Source organism: Dendropsophus ebraccatus, chromosome 2 (genome assembly GCF_027789765.1).
Source record: "Dendropsophus ebraccatus isolate aDenEbr1 chromosome 2, aDenEbr1.pat, whole genome shotgun sequence".
Lineage (NCBI taxonomy): Eukaryota > Metazoa > Chordata > Amphibia > Anura > Hylidae > Dendropsophus > Dendropsophus ebraccatus.
Genome location: NC_091455.1, coordinates 160340834 through 160356882, shown reverse-complemented (window position 1 = coordinate 160356882; position 16049 = coordinate 160340834). Strand labels below are relative to the sequence as shown.

The 16049-nt window shown below is 43.5% G+C and overlaps 1 protein-coding gene across 4 annotated transcripts in view; it reads right to left on the bottom strand.

Moving 5' to 3' along the window:
* Positions 1-279: 279 nt before the first annotated feature.
* The window catches only part of TCAIM (T cell activation inhibitor, mitochondrial), a 31996-nt gene continuing 16226 nt past the window's right edge, over positions 280-16049 (bottom strand). For all 4 annotated transcript variants that reach the window (XM_069960393.1, XM_069960392.1, XM_069960394.1 and 1 more), the window contains exons 9-11: positions 4624-4856; positions 1723-1854; positions 280-604 (exon numbers count right to left, since the gene is read on the bottom strand). In XM_069960393.1, coding sequence (XP_069816494.1) covers positions 379-604; positions 1723-1854; positions 4624-4856 — 591 coding nt within the window. In that variant the 3' untranslated portion in view covers positions 280-378. The remainder of the gene's footprint in view (positions 605-1722; positions 1855-4623; positions 4857-16049) is intronic.

Below are 16049 nucleotides of genomic sequence, written 5' to 3'. Positions count from 1 at the left end.
TACATTGAATAGTGGCCGCACAAAACTGACAGTGCAGACAATGTAAAGTGTGGCTCCAGCTATGGGAATGCCCGCATCGAAATGACCCTGACTGATCAAAACTTTTATCATGTCTCTCTGACAGAAGTTTTGCCTCAGTACAGTGCCTCCTATACTTTGAGTCTAGGGTAATATTTTTAAAGTCCTTTGCAATGTTGTGGATCCAAGAAATGTCTGTGAAATGTTGTTCTGCATTCTGTCTTCTGTGGAATCAAAGATTATGAAAGCAAATATCACAAGTATTTCTTAACATACATATTTATATTAACTTAGAAATATAGAAATATACAGAAAAGAAGCATTTTACTGTTGTGAACAACATTTTGTATGCACTGTGTTTCAGCTCTTCCAGTTCCAGGGAATACACAGATCTCCATCCTGCAGCACAGAGTAGTAGTGAGAGACACAAAGATGCATCCCCATCAGGTTCGGCAATGGTTCTTGAATCAATCGTTGACAACAACTGATCATCTGCTCACTAGATATACTTGGCTCCTTATACAGTCTACTCAGCGATGCATTGTCCTTGCATGATTTGGTTATCTCTTGTTCCACAACTTTCAGTCTATGTAAATTTAAGAATTAAAAAAAACATTTAGTAAAACCAAAAGAAGTACCCCCCCCCCCTTAAATTTGTGGTACATTTAAATTAGTCCCCTCATTTTTTATTATACCTTGGTATCACCTTACCCCTTTGGCCGTGATGTTTTTAACTAGTAAAAGACTGCATATGGGGCCTCAACAAGGGTCACATGACCAAAGATGGCTGTGTTGTACTATCTGGATTGTTGTAGGATACACCTATAATCAGTGACATGAAATCCATCTCTGAAATTGTGACTGTTGGGTCCTGGTCATTGGCACTTTTGGGTTGTAGTGCAAAACTATTTACTTTATTTATTTTTTATTTAATAATTGAAATAAATTGGGTCGGCAACAGAAACACAGATTTTGGCACGGTCTTCATTTATGTTCTTAAGAAGACAGTGCAAGTCTGTCCAGTTGTATGCCGCACAATGGAGCGGCACACATCCATTCCACAGGTATTATGATTTAGCTATCTTACACCTCCTGCTGCTAAATAGGTCACTGGGCTATGTGTAATTTCTCTATAGGGATGTCAGCATTGGAGTTCTGAGCAATAATCATGAACATAGACTGTTGGGAATAGTATTACTTCCTTATTGCACTATATATTAATGAGTTTACATTTCCTGTGGTGTGGTACTACTTGTGTGTATGGCTATGTGATCAACTTTTAATTATTGTTGTAAGATGTAAAGACTTTTTCAAATCATTTTTGAATAAAGATTATGTATTGTTGATTGTAATTTTTGTCCTTGTTTGTTGGAATATACAGTTTAAGGCGTTGGACAGGCTTGTTGGGTCTTTTTTGGAGTTTACTACAACTACTACTAAGACCCAAAGCAAATAAACAGTAGAAAGCGAATTTTATAGGTGAGAACTGGTTCTGCGGCCTAGCAAACAGCTAGTATTGTTATATTATGAAACTGTGACAAGTCTTTGGGTCATCGTTGTATGAGTGGGTATAGGAAGATGAAGTGAGGAAATGTTTTATCCAATACTGTAGGAGAAATATGCAGAGTGGGATAATCGATATTAGCAAAACAAACAAACATACTAAAGCAAATAAACAAATGAATACAGAACATTCTCACTTACTCTTCTTTCCTTTTTAACCTGTCTCTTGCCTTTTGAGCATTGCTCAGAAGAAACCATTGTAGAGTTGGCGGATCACACAAAACTGGTATGATGAAATGTCCCATCTCATGTAATCGTGGCACAAAATGATCACTGTAATTAAGAAAAATAGATTTTATATAGATATAATTTAAATCAATATAGTTTAATAGATATTAAACTAGTATGCTCTTGCCAGTCATTTCAGTGATCCTAAATGTCTTTTCCGACTAAGAGCCAAAAAAAAGGCACACAAAAAAGTACCCATTGTCATAGTTTGCTAGAAATTTAGAATGTCCATGTCTGATCATATCACTTAAACATCTGATTAACAAATATTGGCCAAGCTTTATCTAACTGTGTAAAAACAGAAACTGGTGTTAACTGCCCACAGCAACCAATCACAGCTCAGCTTTTAGCTCTGGTAAAATGAAAGCGAAGCTGTGCTTGGTTGCTGTGGGCAGTTTACACCAGTTTCTGTTTTACATATTTTAACGGAGAAGTCCAGCGAAGATTTTTAATAAATTATTGTATTGCCCCCCAAAAGTTATACAAATAACCATACACTTATACACATAAAGTGCTTTTTTTTCCCTGCACTTACTACTGCATCAAGGCTTCACTACTTTACAGTCTGGCAGAGTGAAATTCTGTTGCGAGAAGACTTTAATGGAAATCAGTATTACAGCAGATTTTACTGAGCTGCGCTGCAAAGTTACATGTGAATGGACCCTTTAAAATATTTTACTCTGCAAATTAGTTGCAGCAGCTGCTCCGGCCTTCAAAAGCTCTAGTTGCTGGTAACCGATTCGAACACTGAACCGCCAATGACGTGCTGTCATATTGCTTGCATGCTGAGCCTGTTCCATATGAGTATGTTCGTACTGTGTCGTCAACAGGTTAATAGTGAATAGTGATGGATGGGATTATATTGTCAGAGGGTGTTAATGTTTTACATTGAAGGGGGTGTCCTGTCACTGTCACTTCCACTAGCTGCCATTAATAAAATAAGTTCCCATCCATCTGACTATACCCAGAATTGTCAGACAAATTATAAGCTCACAGGGTATATCAAGGAGGGCGCCATATCAATAAACTTTAAAAGGGTCAATAATCAGGGATGCCTAAAGATTGTAAAATGTCTGCTTTTTAGGTTGGCTATAGGTCCTTTTTAACCCCTTCGGGGCCAGGCTAATTTTTGTTTTTGCGTTTTCGTTTTTTCCTCCTTGTGCTTAAAAGGCCATAGCACTTGCATTTTTACACCTAGAGACCCACATGAGCCCTTATTTTTTGCGTCACTAATTGTACTTTGCAATGACAGGCAGAATTTTTGTATACTACGAAACCAGAAAAAAATTCAAAGTGTGGTGAAATTGAAAAAAAAAAACGCATTTCTTTTATTTGGGGGGAATGTGTTTTTACGCCATTCGCCCTGGTGTAAAACTGACTTGTTATGCATGTTCCTCAAGTCGTTACGATTAAAACGATATATATCATGTATAACTTATATTGTATCTGATGGCCTGTAAAAAATTCAAACCATTGTTAACAAATATACGTTCCTTAAAATCGCTCCATTCCCAGGCTTATAATGCTTTTATCCTTTGGTCTATGGGGCTGTATGAGGTGTCATTTTTTGCGCCATGATGTTTGCTTTCTATCGATACCTTGATTGCGCATATACGACTTTTTGATCGCTTTTTATTACATTTTTTCTGGATTTGATGCGACCAAAAATGCGCAATTTTGCATTTTTTGTGCTTACGCCGTTTACCGTGCGAGATCAGTAATGTGATTAATAGTTCGGGCGATTACGCACGCAGCGATAGCAAACATGTTTATTTATTTATTTACTTTTATTTAAAACCTGGGAAAAGGGGGGTGATTCTGACTTTTATTAGGGGAGGGGGCTTTTTTTAATGACAACACTTTTTTTTTTTTTACACATATACTAGAAGCCCCCCTGGGGGACTTCTAGTATATATACTTTGATCTCTCATTGAGATCTTTGCTGTATAGATATACAGCAAAGATCAATGAGATCAGCACTCGTTTGCTTTCGGCTGCTGCAGCCGAATACAAACGAGTGCCGAGCCGAGGACGGCGTCATCTTGGAGCGGCCGGCTGGCTTCAGTAACGGAGATCGCTCCTCCGGGACAACGTCCCGGAGGAGCGATCTTCGCCACTAGACACGGGGGAAATGCTGTATCCGGTAATCGGATGCAGCTGTCATGTTTGACAGCTGCATCTGATTACTGTATTAGCTGGCACGGCGAACGGACCATGCCTGCTAATACCGGCGGTCCCGGGCTACAAGCGGCACCCGGGACCGCCGCGGTTTAGAGTGGGGTCGCCGCACGGCCCCGCTCTGCACGCCCACACCCGCGTGAGAACGTACAGTTATGTCCTCGTGCGGGAAAGGGTTAATAGAACAATTGCTAGTACAACACTGATTGTAAATCTTTTTTTTTAATTTTTTTAATTACAGTTGTTTTTAATCAGAAGACATCTATTTTTGGATCATCAGGGTTGTGGCCAGAAATTGTAGCCTGGGCTACTGGTGTCAGTATTCGCTTAGTTTTATTTAATTTTGTTATTTTTTTTTCAACTTAAACATTGTGTATCCCATAAAATCATTACTGCTGATTTCCTCTATAAGTGGGGCTAGCATATTAGGCCCAGTTACAGGTAAAACACAATGAGAACAATGTTGAAAAGCAATCTGGTAGGCAGAGATGGTAATAAAATCTGCAGCTACAGACTCTGCAACGGTGATCAGAAACGTGTACTTTTAGAGGCATTTGGTAGTCTGCACATGGTAAATTAAATGTATACATTATGGCCTATATAATGAAGAAGCATGCTACATTTATCATCACTTACTTTTCCAAAATCATTTGCAGTCCACGCAAACTGTGTGGGTGAATGGGCACTCTTATGCTTAGCAGCTTATTGCAGAACGCATCAAGAACAGTATAATGTTCCTCCATAGTTAACACTGGCTGCAGTTCCTCAATGTGCACTACTTCTATGCCCCCAAGAAGATGGCCAATCCGCTCCTGTAGCTGCCACAACTTTTTCTGAAGTACATAGTAGCTGGGTAACCTTTCAAAAAGCTTGTTAAAAAAAACAACAACAAAAAAAACTTTTATTGGAAAATCCTTTATATTGGAAACACAATATTAGGTCTTCTATCAACACCTGTAGTACATCACTAATAACATTTCTGCATGTCTGCCTTTAAATCAGGGTTTCTTAACCAATCCAACAAATAAATGATGCATAGAAAACAGTGACTTCCAGCCTCCGGAGATTCAGGAAAGGAGAAGTATTTGGACAAGCCTGCTTCTGGGGCCGCAATAAAAAAAAATGAAGCTTCTCTAAATGAAGCTTTTAATCTTTTTAAGCCAAGTTTTAGCAACATTTAGCAAACTATCACAATCTGGACAGGAGTGGTGCTAGGATGTCCCATTTTAATGTAAATGTATGACTTGGGTGTCATTTTACTGACAAATTTTTTATTTTTAGTATATTTTAGTATGAGGGCAGCCCCATATTTACAGCAAAACTCAGACATATCCACAATAGACTGGGGTGGACCCTTTTCACTTTAATGGAATATTTGGACTATCTTTCCTAAACTTAAGCTATAATAGAGAAAGCCACCAAAGAGAAACACAAACCCATTAAATATCGTGACACAGACGGAAGTGGACAGCTAAAGTATCCAATATGCTATAAAACTCCAGCCCACAATATACTTATAAATCAAGCAGTAAAACATTTCAGCATCACATCATAAGCATCCATTCTCTACTTGTGAGCCCATTTTTCTCAAGAGCTATCTGGAGCAGTTCTCCTTTCATCCCATGCATGATGGTAGAGCCATTAAACAGACTCTGCGTACATCACTGTTGCTGTGTAACAGACATGTAAGATATCTGTGGCATTTCTGATCAAAAGGTTTGGACACAGAAATCATTTTCTGTAAATGATAGTATGGTGAAATTCACAGAATATTTTTTAAAATCAAGACCATTCATTTCAATAGGATTTAGGCCCCATTCACACGTCCGTGTCAGTTTTTACTGTCAGGAAATCCTGATCAGAAGGCCTCAAATGTCATCAGGAAAGTATCAGGATTTCCAGACAGTAATCCGTTTTTACCTTCAGGAAACCATCAGGAAAAACCTTCAGGATTTCCTGATGAGAGAGAAAAAAAGTGGTCTCAATATGGTCTAGTATGCCAATATACATCACACAGCCCCTAGTGTACCTGGATGGCCACAGGCTGCAGAAGTACAACTCCCATCATGGCCTGCCAGCAGGGGCATGATGAGAGTAGGGATGTCACGATACCAAAATTTTGAGTTCGATACCGATACCAGCTTTCGGATTTCGATACTCAATACCAATACGATACTAAATAAAAAGTTTGAGAAAAAAACACGTAAAAATACAAATATAATTTCCCTTTTCCCTGACTACAGATATGTTCCCCCCATGCACAACATTTTTATTTATGTGACTTCTTGATTTTATAGTTCGGACAATTCACATGTAATGGATACATGTATGTTCTTTTTTTTTATTTTTTTTTTTACTTTTTTTTTGAAAAAAAGGGAAAAGGGGGGATTATTAGAACCTTTATTTTTTGTTTTATTTTAAAACACTTTTTTTTACATTTTTTATTCCCCTCTAACCTCAAGCATACCTCCCTGTGCACAACAACTCCCAGAATACCTTCTTGTGGGGAGTTGTAGTGCACAGGGAGGTATGCTAGGAGTTGTAGTGCATAAGAAGGTATGCTGGGATGTTTTGAAAGGCTGCTGCCGCACAACTGCAACTCCCAGCATACCTCCTTGTGCACTATACCTCCCAGCATAACTCCTGGTGAACAACAACTTCCAGCATAATTCCTTGTGCTTTGCAACTCCCCACAAGAAGGTATGCTGGGAGTTGTAGTGCACAAGGAGGTATGCTGGGAATTGCAGTTGTGCAGCTCCTGACACAACTCTGTGCAGCATACATTCTTGTGCACTACAACTCCCAGCATGCCTCCTTGTGCACAAAGAGGTATGCTGAGGGATGTAGTGCATAAGGAGGTATGCTGCTGGGAGTTGTAATGCATTAGCAGCCTCCTGGCACAACAACTCCCAGCATGCCTCCTTGTGAACAACAACTCCCCACAAGAAGGTATTCTGGGAGTTGTTGTGCCACTGTATCGGTGGGCCTCGCGGGCATGGAGGGGCGGCGACAGGATTGTGGACCCGGAGGTTGGGGAACTGGCTGGTGTAAGGGACCGCTGCCGCAGCACCGGCGGGTCCCGTATTTGGAATGGTTGAATGACTGCCGCCCGCGGGATTGCGGGCCGCTGTCATTAGCAGTGAGGGGCCGATCCATATGCAGCAGACTCGTGCTGCATATGGAGCGGCTCTGCAGGGGTTAAATGCCGCTGTCGGTTATGACAGCGGCATCTACCCTTTAGGGCAGGGGTACTCAACAACTTTTAGTGAAGGTCCACTTACCGGGGTATATTGTCAGGTGAAGGTCCGAGCTGAACATCAGTAGGAAACGTGTTTTGTTACTTTGTCACAAACGTTCAACTATTTATATACAGAATTGCTGCTTATTAGCGGGAAAATTGGCATTTTTTTCTCTATCACCAAACCTTTGGTATAAGGTACAAAGGGGGTGACTGCCCTGGTAGTATATAGCCCCCCTGTTGCTCCCCCAGTAGTGTATAGCCCCCCCTGTGCGCTCTCCTTCAGTAGTATATAGCCCCCTGTTGCTCCCCCAGTAGTATATAGCCCCCCTGTGCGCTCTCCCCCTGTAGTATATAGCCCCCTGTGAGCTTCCCCCAGTAGTATATAGCCTCCCCGTGCGCTCTCCCCCTGTAGAATATAGCCCCCTGTGAGTTCCCCCCAGTAGTATATAGCCCCCCTGTGCTCTCTCCCCCTGTAGTATATAGCCCCCTGTGCGCTGTCCCCCAGTAGTATATAGCCCCCTGTGAGCTCCCCCCAGTAGTATATAGCCCCCCTGTGCTCTCCCCCTGTAGTATATAGCCCCCTGTGAGCTCCCCCCAGTAGTATATAGCCCCCGTGAGCTCCCCCCAAGTAGTATATAGCCCCCCTGTGAGCTCCCCCCTGTAGTATATAGCCCCCTGTGAGCTCCCCCTGTAGTATATAGCCCCCCCCATGCGCTGTCCCCCTGTAGTATATAGCCCCCTGTGAGCTCCCCCCAGTAGTATATAGCGCCCCTGTGCTCTTCCCCCAGTAGTATATAGCCCCCCTTGTGCTTTCCCCCTGTAGTATATAGCCCCTGTGAGGTCCCCCCTGTAGTATATAACCCCCTGTGCGCTCCCCCCAGTAGCATATAGCCCCCTCAGTAGTATATAGCCCCCTGTGAGGTCCCCCCTGTAGTATATAGCCCCCTGTGCGCTCCCCCCAGTAGTATATAGCCCCCTCAGTAGTATATAGCCCCATGTGAGGTCCCCCCTGTAGTATATAGTCCACCTGTGCGCTCTCCCCTTGTAGATGCCCCCCAGACAGAAAAAAAAAATAACAAAAACAACTCACCTAGCACCTCGTTCCCCGCTGCGGCTGTCTTCGTCTCTTCCCGTCGGTCCGGCCCCCGGCTGATACGCGCTCTGTAGGGATGTCCCGGGGATTCCCCAGCAGAGCGCGCATCAGTGACCTCAGCGTACGCCGCCGGCCTGCACTTCCGGGAAGGACAGGCCGGCAGCGTACACTGAGGTCTGTGGTGCGCGCTCTGCTGGGGAATCCCCGGGCCATCCCTACAGAGCGCGTATCAGCCGGGGGCCGGACCGACACTGCCCCCAGCCCCACAGGCGTACTGACATCTAAGGACAGTACGCCTATGGGGCGGGAGGCAGTGCGGTGGGGAGCGGGACCTCCTAACCGCCCCGGGACAGCCCGGATCCGGGGCGGTTAGAAGGTCTGACCAGGGATCCGGACAGCTGGCCTCCGCGGTCCGGGTTCGGACCGCGGTCCGCCAGTTGAGGACCCCTGCAAATAGCCGGCACTAGCGATCGCTGTGTGCCGGCTATTTAAATTTGGCGCCGCCGGGAGCGGAGAGCTCGCGGGCGGAGGAGGGGACACCAGGGGGCAGGGGGCGGCACACAGAGAACACGGCCGGCGCTCAGGTAGCTGCCGGCCGTGTTCTCTGCACCATACTTCATGTTAATCTGCACTATTATGCAGATTAACATGAAGTATCGATACCAGGATTTCCGTTTTTCTGACCGAAATATCGATAGTAGTATCGATATTTCGGTGCATCGTGCATCACTAGATGAGAGTTGTACTTCTGCAACCCGGATGGCCACAGGCTGCAGAAGTACAACTCCCCCGGAGATCGGGAGCGGCGGCGGAACAGTGGCGGCAGCTGTTGTTGAGTCCCGGGCAGGCGAGCGGACTTCTGGCAGGGTACCGGTTTTTCCGGACATGTGAAGGGGGCCTTACTTAGAAAGGACCTGTGGTTACTTTTGAACATTTTTTGTTTCATAAATACTTGTATTCTTCATGAAATAACAATGCTAAAGCATCTTCTCCCACCCCTTTGCCATGAAAATATATGAATAAACTGACAAGTGTTTATATTCCCCTTGTCAATGAGTGTACTATATATAATATGGCACAATTAGCACTGATTAGACACAGTAATGGTAGCGGCTAGTGGAACAGACAACAAATGTGCTCAAAAAGAGAAGGATTTACTAGTAGAGCCACTCCAAAGGAGAGATTTAAAGAGTCACTGTCGTATTTTTTTTTTTTTTATTGCAGAAATCAATAGTCCAGGCGATTTTAAGAAACTTTGTAATTGGGTTTATTAGCCAAATCTGCCATTATCTGCATGTAAAAAGCCTTTTCCCAGGTCCCCCCTCCTTCCTCTTTTTCATCCACTCCAAAAAATCTGAAAATTGTGACTTGTTGCATGAGTCGTACTCTGTCTATTCCTATAGAGAGGGGAGGGGGGAGGAGGAAGGAGGGAGTTAGCCGGCAGCAGAAAGCAGATAACAGAGGATTACAGGCACGGAGCTGGGTGACAGCTGTAATCCGAGGTCAGGGAGGTCAGTGGTGACTGTCCCAAGAGATATCAGGTGAGGGATTTGTAGATTAACTCTTTGTTGTCCTGTTTTGGTCTTTTCTTTAGCTCTCTCCATAGGAGAACAATGAAGACGGGGGGAGAGCTTCAAACTGCTTTTTCATGATAAAAATGCATTTTTCGGATAATAAACCCAATTACAAAGTTTCTTAAAATCGCCTGGACTATTGAATTCTGCAAAAAAAAATTTCACGACAGTGACACTTTAAGGAAAATTTGATGGAGTCTCTAATTCCCAGTTAGAAGAGGGAAATCTGTCCAAAGGAAGCAGAGCAGAGAAGTGTGTAAATCTTCTAACAGGTGATTCTCTATTCACCACCTAAATTCAGAAGAAGCTAGGCTGGGTGAGAAAATATTATTAAAAGTAGAGAGATCTCCAAAGAGTCATAACAAACAGGGAGGGTTACCATTTTAGGCTATGTTTCCACAATGTAAAAATAGGGGCAAATAATGGCCATTGTTTCAAAACAACAGCGAGCGGGTATACGCGGGGGGGGGGGGGGAAGGGGGGAGTGGGGAGGTGGACACGGGGAGGTGCGGGGGGGGCTGCACCGGTGATCTCTGGATTGTCTGGGCAGCCCATAGAGAATAGCGGCAGACTGCTGCCGCAGCTCCTATTCCGCAGAGCGGCAGCAGATCATTGCTATCACAGCAACGATCAGCCAACATCGTTCATGTCCACTGATCGTTGCCTTCTATTACACGAGACTATTATCGGCAGAATACGGCCGATAATCGTTCTGTGTAATAGGGCCATTACAAAGCTTCTCATCTCACTGCAGACTATTGCACATCAGTGAGGTTGCAACATCTACTACATTTATGTCAGCTCCTTCTGTAGCATCATTTAGCTGAAGGCAGCATGCTGTAAACACAACTCACTCTCCCTAAATGTTCTAATAAAGATATATATGTGTGTATGCATATGGCAGGGAGAGGTCATGCAGGCTGTAGGGGATGGTCAAACATGGTGACATCACTCAGGGGGCGGCATTAAAACTCAGAAATAAGATCCAGAGCTGAAGACAATACACATTTTGTAGTTCTATAGTCAACTTCCTGTCAGGAATGTGTATCATGTAAAAAAACGGCAAAGCCAGTACGATTGGTGAACACTATATTAGTAAATATTACAAGATGTGTAACTATAGATGTGAAACCAGAAAAAAATTCAATAAGTGGTGAAATAAAAAAAAAAACAACGAATTTCTTTTATTTGGAGGGTATTTTTTTTTACGCCATTTACCCTGGGGTAAAACTGACTTATTACACACTGTTAACAAATATATGTTCCTTAAAATCGCTCCAATCCCAGGCTTATAGCGCTTTTATCCTTTGATCTATGGGGCTGTGTGAGGTGTCATTTTTTGCGCCATGATGTGTTCTTTCTATCGGTACCTTGATTGCGCATATGCGACTTTTTGATCGCTTTTTATTACAATTTTTATGGATTTGATGCTACCAAAAATGTGCAATTGGATTTTTTTGCGCTTGCGCCATTTACCGTGCGAGATCAGGAATGTGATTAATAGTTTGGGCGATTACGTACGCGGCGATACCAAACATGTTTATTTATTTAAATTTATAACATGGGAAAAGGGGGTCCCTGGGGACTTCTAGTATAAGCACTCTGATCTCTCATTATGATATATGCTGCATAGTAATACAGCATAGATCAATGAGATAGGCACTCGAATGCTTCCGGCTGCTGGAGCCGGAAGCAACCAAATGCCGATTCGGGATCAGCGCCATTACGGCATAGACCCCTGCCGGGTAAAGACGCGTGGATCGCTCCTCCGGGACAACGTCCCAGGGGGGCGATCTGCACCACTAGACACCAGGGAACGGCTGCATCGGGTAATCGTATGCAGCTGTCATCTTTGACAGCTGCATCCGATTATCTAATAGGCGCGGTCCCGTGCTACATGCGGCACCTGGGACCACAGCAGTTCAGAGCGCAGCCACCGCGCAGCAACGCTCTGAACACCCGTAGGCGGCCCTGGATATACAGGTATGCCCACGGTCGCCAAGGGGTTAAAAGTAGTTTTTTTGGATTTTTTGGGATCTTGGATTAAAAGCAGCTATCTGAAGGTACAAGCAGTTTGGGGGTGGGTGTGCGTGTCAGATTGTGGGTACAGAGTAGCTTTAACCTTTTAGGGACATATGACGTACCCGTATGTCATATGTCCCTAAGAGGTGTTCAGAGCGGGGCAGTGCGGCGACCCCGCTCTGAACCGCCACGGTCCCGGGTGCCGCGTGTAGCCTGGGACCGCGGCTATTAGCGGGCACGGTCCGATCGCCGTGCCCGCTAATACAGTAATCAGATGCAGCTGTCAAAGATGACAGCTGCATCCGATTACCAGATTCAGCACTTCCCTGGTGTCTAGTGGGGTGGATCGCTTCCCAACGGGGGTGGACAACGTCCCGGAGGAGCGATCCATGCGTCTGTACCGGTCGGGTGTCAGCTCTAAAATGGCGCTAATTGTTATTGTACAGCAAAGATCTCAATGAGAGATCAATGCACTTATACTAGAAGTCCCCCAGGGGGGCTTCTAGTATAAGTGTAAATAAAAATAAAAGTGTTTTTATGAGTAAAAAGCCCCGTCCCCTAATAAAAGTCTGAATAACCCCCCTTTTCCCATGTTTTAAATAAAAGTAAATAAATAAATAAACAAACATGTTTGGTATTGCCGCGTACGTAATCGCCCAAACTATTAATAAATCACATTACTGATCTCGCACGGTAAACGGCGTAAGCGCCAAAAAATCCCAAAGTGCAAAATTGCGCATTTTTGGTCGCATTAAATCCAGAAAAAATGTAATAAAAAGCAATCAAAAAGTTCTATATGCGCAATCAAGGTACCGATAGAAAGAATACATCATGGCGCAAAAAATTACACCTCACACAGCCCCATAGACCAAAGGATAAAAGCGTTATAAGTATGGGAATGGAGCGAACATAAGGAACATATATTTGTTAACAATGGTTTACATTTTTTACAAGCCATCAGATACAATAAAAGTTATACACGTTACATATCGTTGTAATCGTAACGACTTGAGGAACATGAATAACAAATCAGTTTTACCCCAGGGCCAATGGCGTAAAAACAAAAACCCCCAAAATGCAGACAAACTCGCAGCAGGGATGTACATCCCTGATGCGTGTTTGTCTGCCATTAAAAGTATAGAACTCCTATACAACGGACAACAGTATAATCAATAATAGTCTTTATTTAAATTCACATAAAAATTATTTCAGACAAACAATATTAAAAAAGCCATAATAGCCATACACATGGGGCGAATAGTACACAGGAAATATTTGAACAGTATTGCACAAGATCCAGGGGAGCGTGCATACACCCTGACCACAGGTACTGGATACTTTATGTAATCTCACCCTTCTCTATTAATTCTTTTGTGCTGCCACTGGGTTTTGTGCAATATAAATTATATTCACTCTTTGAAGGGAATTGTGCAATGAACCAATACTAATAGATTGTAACATAACTGGTTTACTGGATCTTGTGCAATACTGTTCAAATATTTCCTGTGTACTATTCGCCCCATGTGTATGGCTATTATGGCTTTTTTAATATTGTTTGTCTGAAATAATTTTTATGTGAATTTAAATAAAGACTATTATTGATTATACTGTTGTCCGTTGTATAGGAGTTGTGTAGTGGGCTAGAGGACAGGCCGTTTTTTGGTCTATATATGAGTACATTAAAAGTATAGGGCCGGGATCTGCAGCGAGTCTTGCTGCAAATACGCAGCAAGGGGACTTGCTGCAGACCCGCCAAGTGGGTTTGTAGCCTTAAACATAAGGAGGAAAAAACTAAAATTGTCTCCGTCCTTAAGGGGTTAAAGGTGTTATCCAGCACTACAAAAACATGGACACTTTCTTCCTGAGACAGCATCACTCGTCTCGTAGTTTAAGGGCAGTGTGCAACTAATCTCTATTCACTTCAATGGAACTGAGTTACAGAACCTCACCCAAACTGGAGACGAGAGTGGGTCTGTCTCTGGAAGAAAGTGGCCATGTTTTAGTAGCACTGAATAACCCCTTTAATATGGTGGTTTTGACGGTTTCCTTACAGGAGCCACCCCTTGGCTAGGTCCTTCCCTGGAGGGATACCTGGCTAGTCCTGTGATTAGAGATTCTTAAGAGTCTCCATGGACTTTTTTGAATACTTTTATGCCTCTTATGTAAATTTGTTGGGACCTGACACAGCACCCCATTCAATTCCCTCAGAATCCCAAAGAACTCACAATACCACACGCTGCCATATAATAAGAGTGGCGTGTGAAAAACAATTCTTGTTGTCCACCTTATGCTTCAGATTCCTCTCAGAATTCCCCGTACGGGCCACCAGAATTGTTATCCACACGCCACTCTTTATTATATGGCAGCGTGTGGTGTTGTGAGTTCTTTGGGATTCTGAGGGAATTGAATGGGGTGCTGTGTCAGGTCTCCTAGCACACTTGTTAAGCAGACCCCATTGTAGTGAGCTAAACAGGTTTTATTCTGGTACATTCTCCATACAGTAAAACTCCATCAGCCATAAAACATAAGTGAGAGCAATGTTGAAATGCTTCTTACATAGGGAGGGTACAGTATGTTTCAGGTATCCTGTAAAACCCTCTGCTTTCCACTGGGCTGGAGTCGCTCTCCCTGTGGTAAATCCTGGTCTCTCTCCCTGTGGTAAATCTTTGTCTGTACTGTTATTTTGACTTTTTATATAAATCTGAGTTTTTCTGTCAGACTTTACCTCACAGTACAACAGAATCTCTTGTTCATGTCTGTCTTTTTCACACAACAGAATCCTGCTTCATTTTACCTAATAGCACACACTCTAAAAACTGACTGTATCTCCACACAGGATCATTCTGAGCTCCTCCCCTCTTTCCCAGCATGCACAGCACACATCTGCCTGTTAACTGCTTCACTGCTGGACAACTACCAATGTTTTGTGCAGGCACCACTGGCACTCTCCAACTGCCAGACAGAGGTCATAATTAACCCTTCACAGTAACAGTCAATATTACCCTGGGCCACATATGGACAATAACACTTCAGCTGTCGGGGATGATGGCATTGTAGTCATGCAACACACACAATCTATCAGGAGGATGATGGGAGTTATAGTGATGTAACACTTAAGCTATCAGGGGATGGTGGGGATTGCAGTTATGTAACACTTAAAGAGGACCAATCACCTAAATTTAACTGTCCCTGTTGTAAAAGTTCCTCTCTCCCTAAGTCTATCTCTGAAGATACAGACTGCCTTTGCAGTCTGTATCTTTCTAATTTACCTAATCCACCCTAGCGGCGCAGTAAGGCCGGGCGCGGCCATCTTGATTATGTCCCTTGCGTTCCAATGGTGCGTTCCACCGTCGGACCGCAAGTGACGTCATCGCCCGGCTTTACAGCACCGCTACAGAGGACTGGGTAAAGTATAAGATACAGACTGCAAAGGCAGTCTGTATCTTCATAAAGTCTATTCCTGAAGATACAGACTGCTTTTGCAGTCTGTATCTTATACTTTACCCAGTCCTCTGTAGCGGTGCAGTAAAGCCGGGCGCCATCTTGATGACGTCACTTGCGGTCCGATTGTGGAACGCACCATTGGAACGCAAGGGACATAATCAAGATGGCCGCGCCCGGCCTTACTGCGCCGCTAGGATGGATTAGGTAAAATATAAGATACAGACTGCAAAGGCAGTCTGTATCTTCAGAGATAAATTAAACTGTCAGTTAGGACATTTATACACAGTAATCTCGCACTGTATGGCGCGGGATCACTGTGTATTTACAGAGCGGAGGGCAAAGGCTCATGGGAGCCCTTCCCGCCGCTCGGCATGCCGGGAGTTTCCTGTCGCGCGCCGGCTCTTTTGAAAAGAGCTGGCGCGCGACAGTGAACGGAAATGCAAATATATTAAAAACCCGGCAAAAAAATTTATTAATTATATTTACAAAAATTTATTAAAAATTAAATCTTATTAAATGGAGCAATAAAAAAACAACAACATTTGCCCGTGATTGGTTCTCTTTAAGCTATCAGGGGAATGATGGCATTGTAGTCATGTAACAGACTTCAGCTATCGGAGGATGATGGGGGTTGTAGTCATGTAACACTTCAGCTATCAAGGGGGTGGTGGGGTTGTAATCAGGTAAC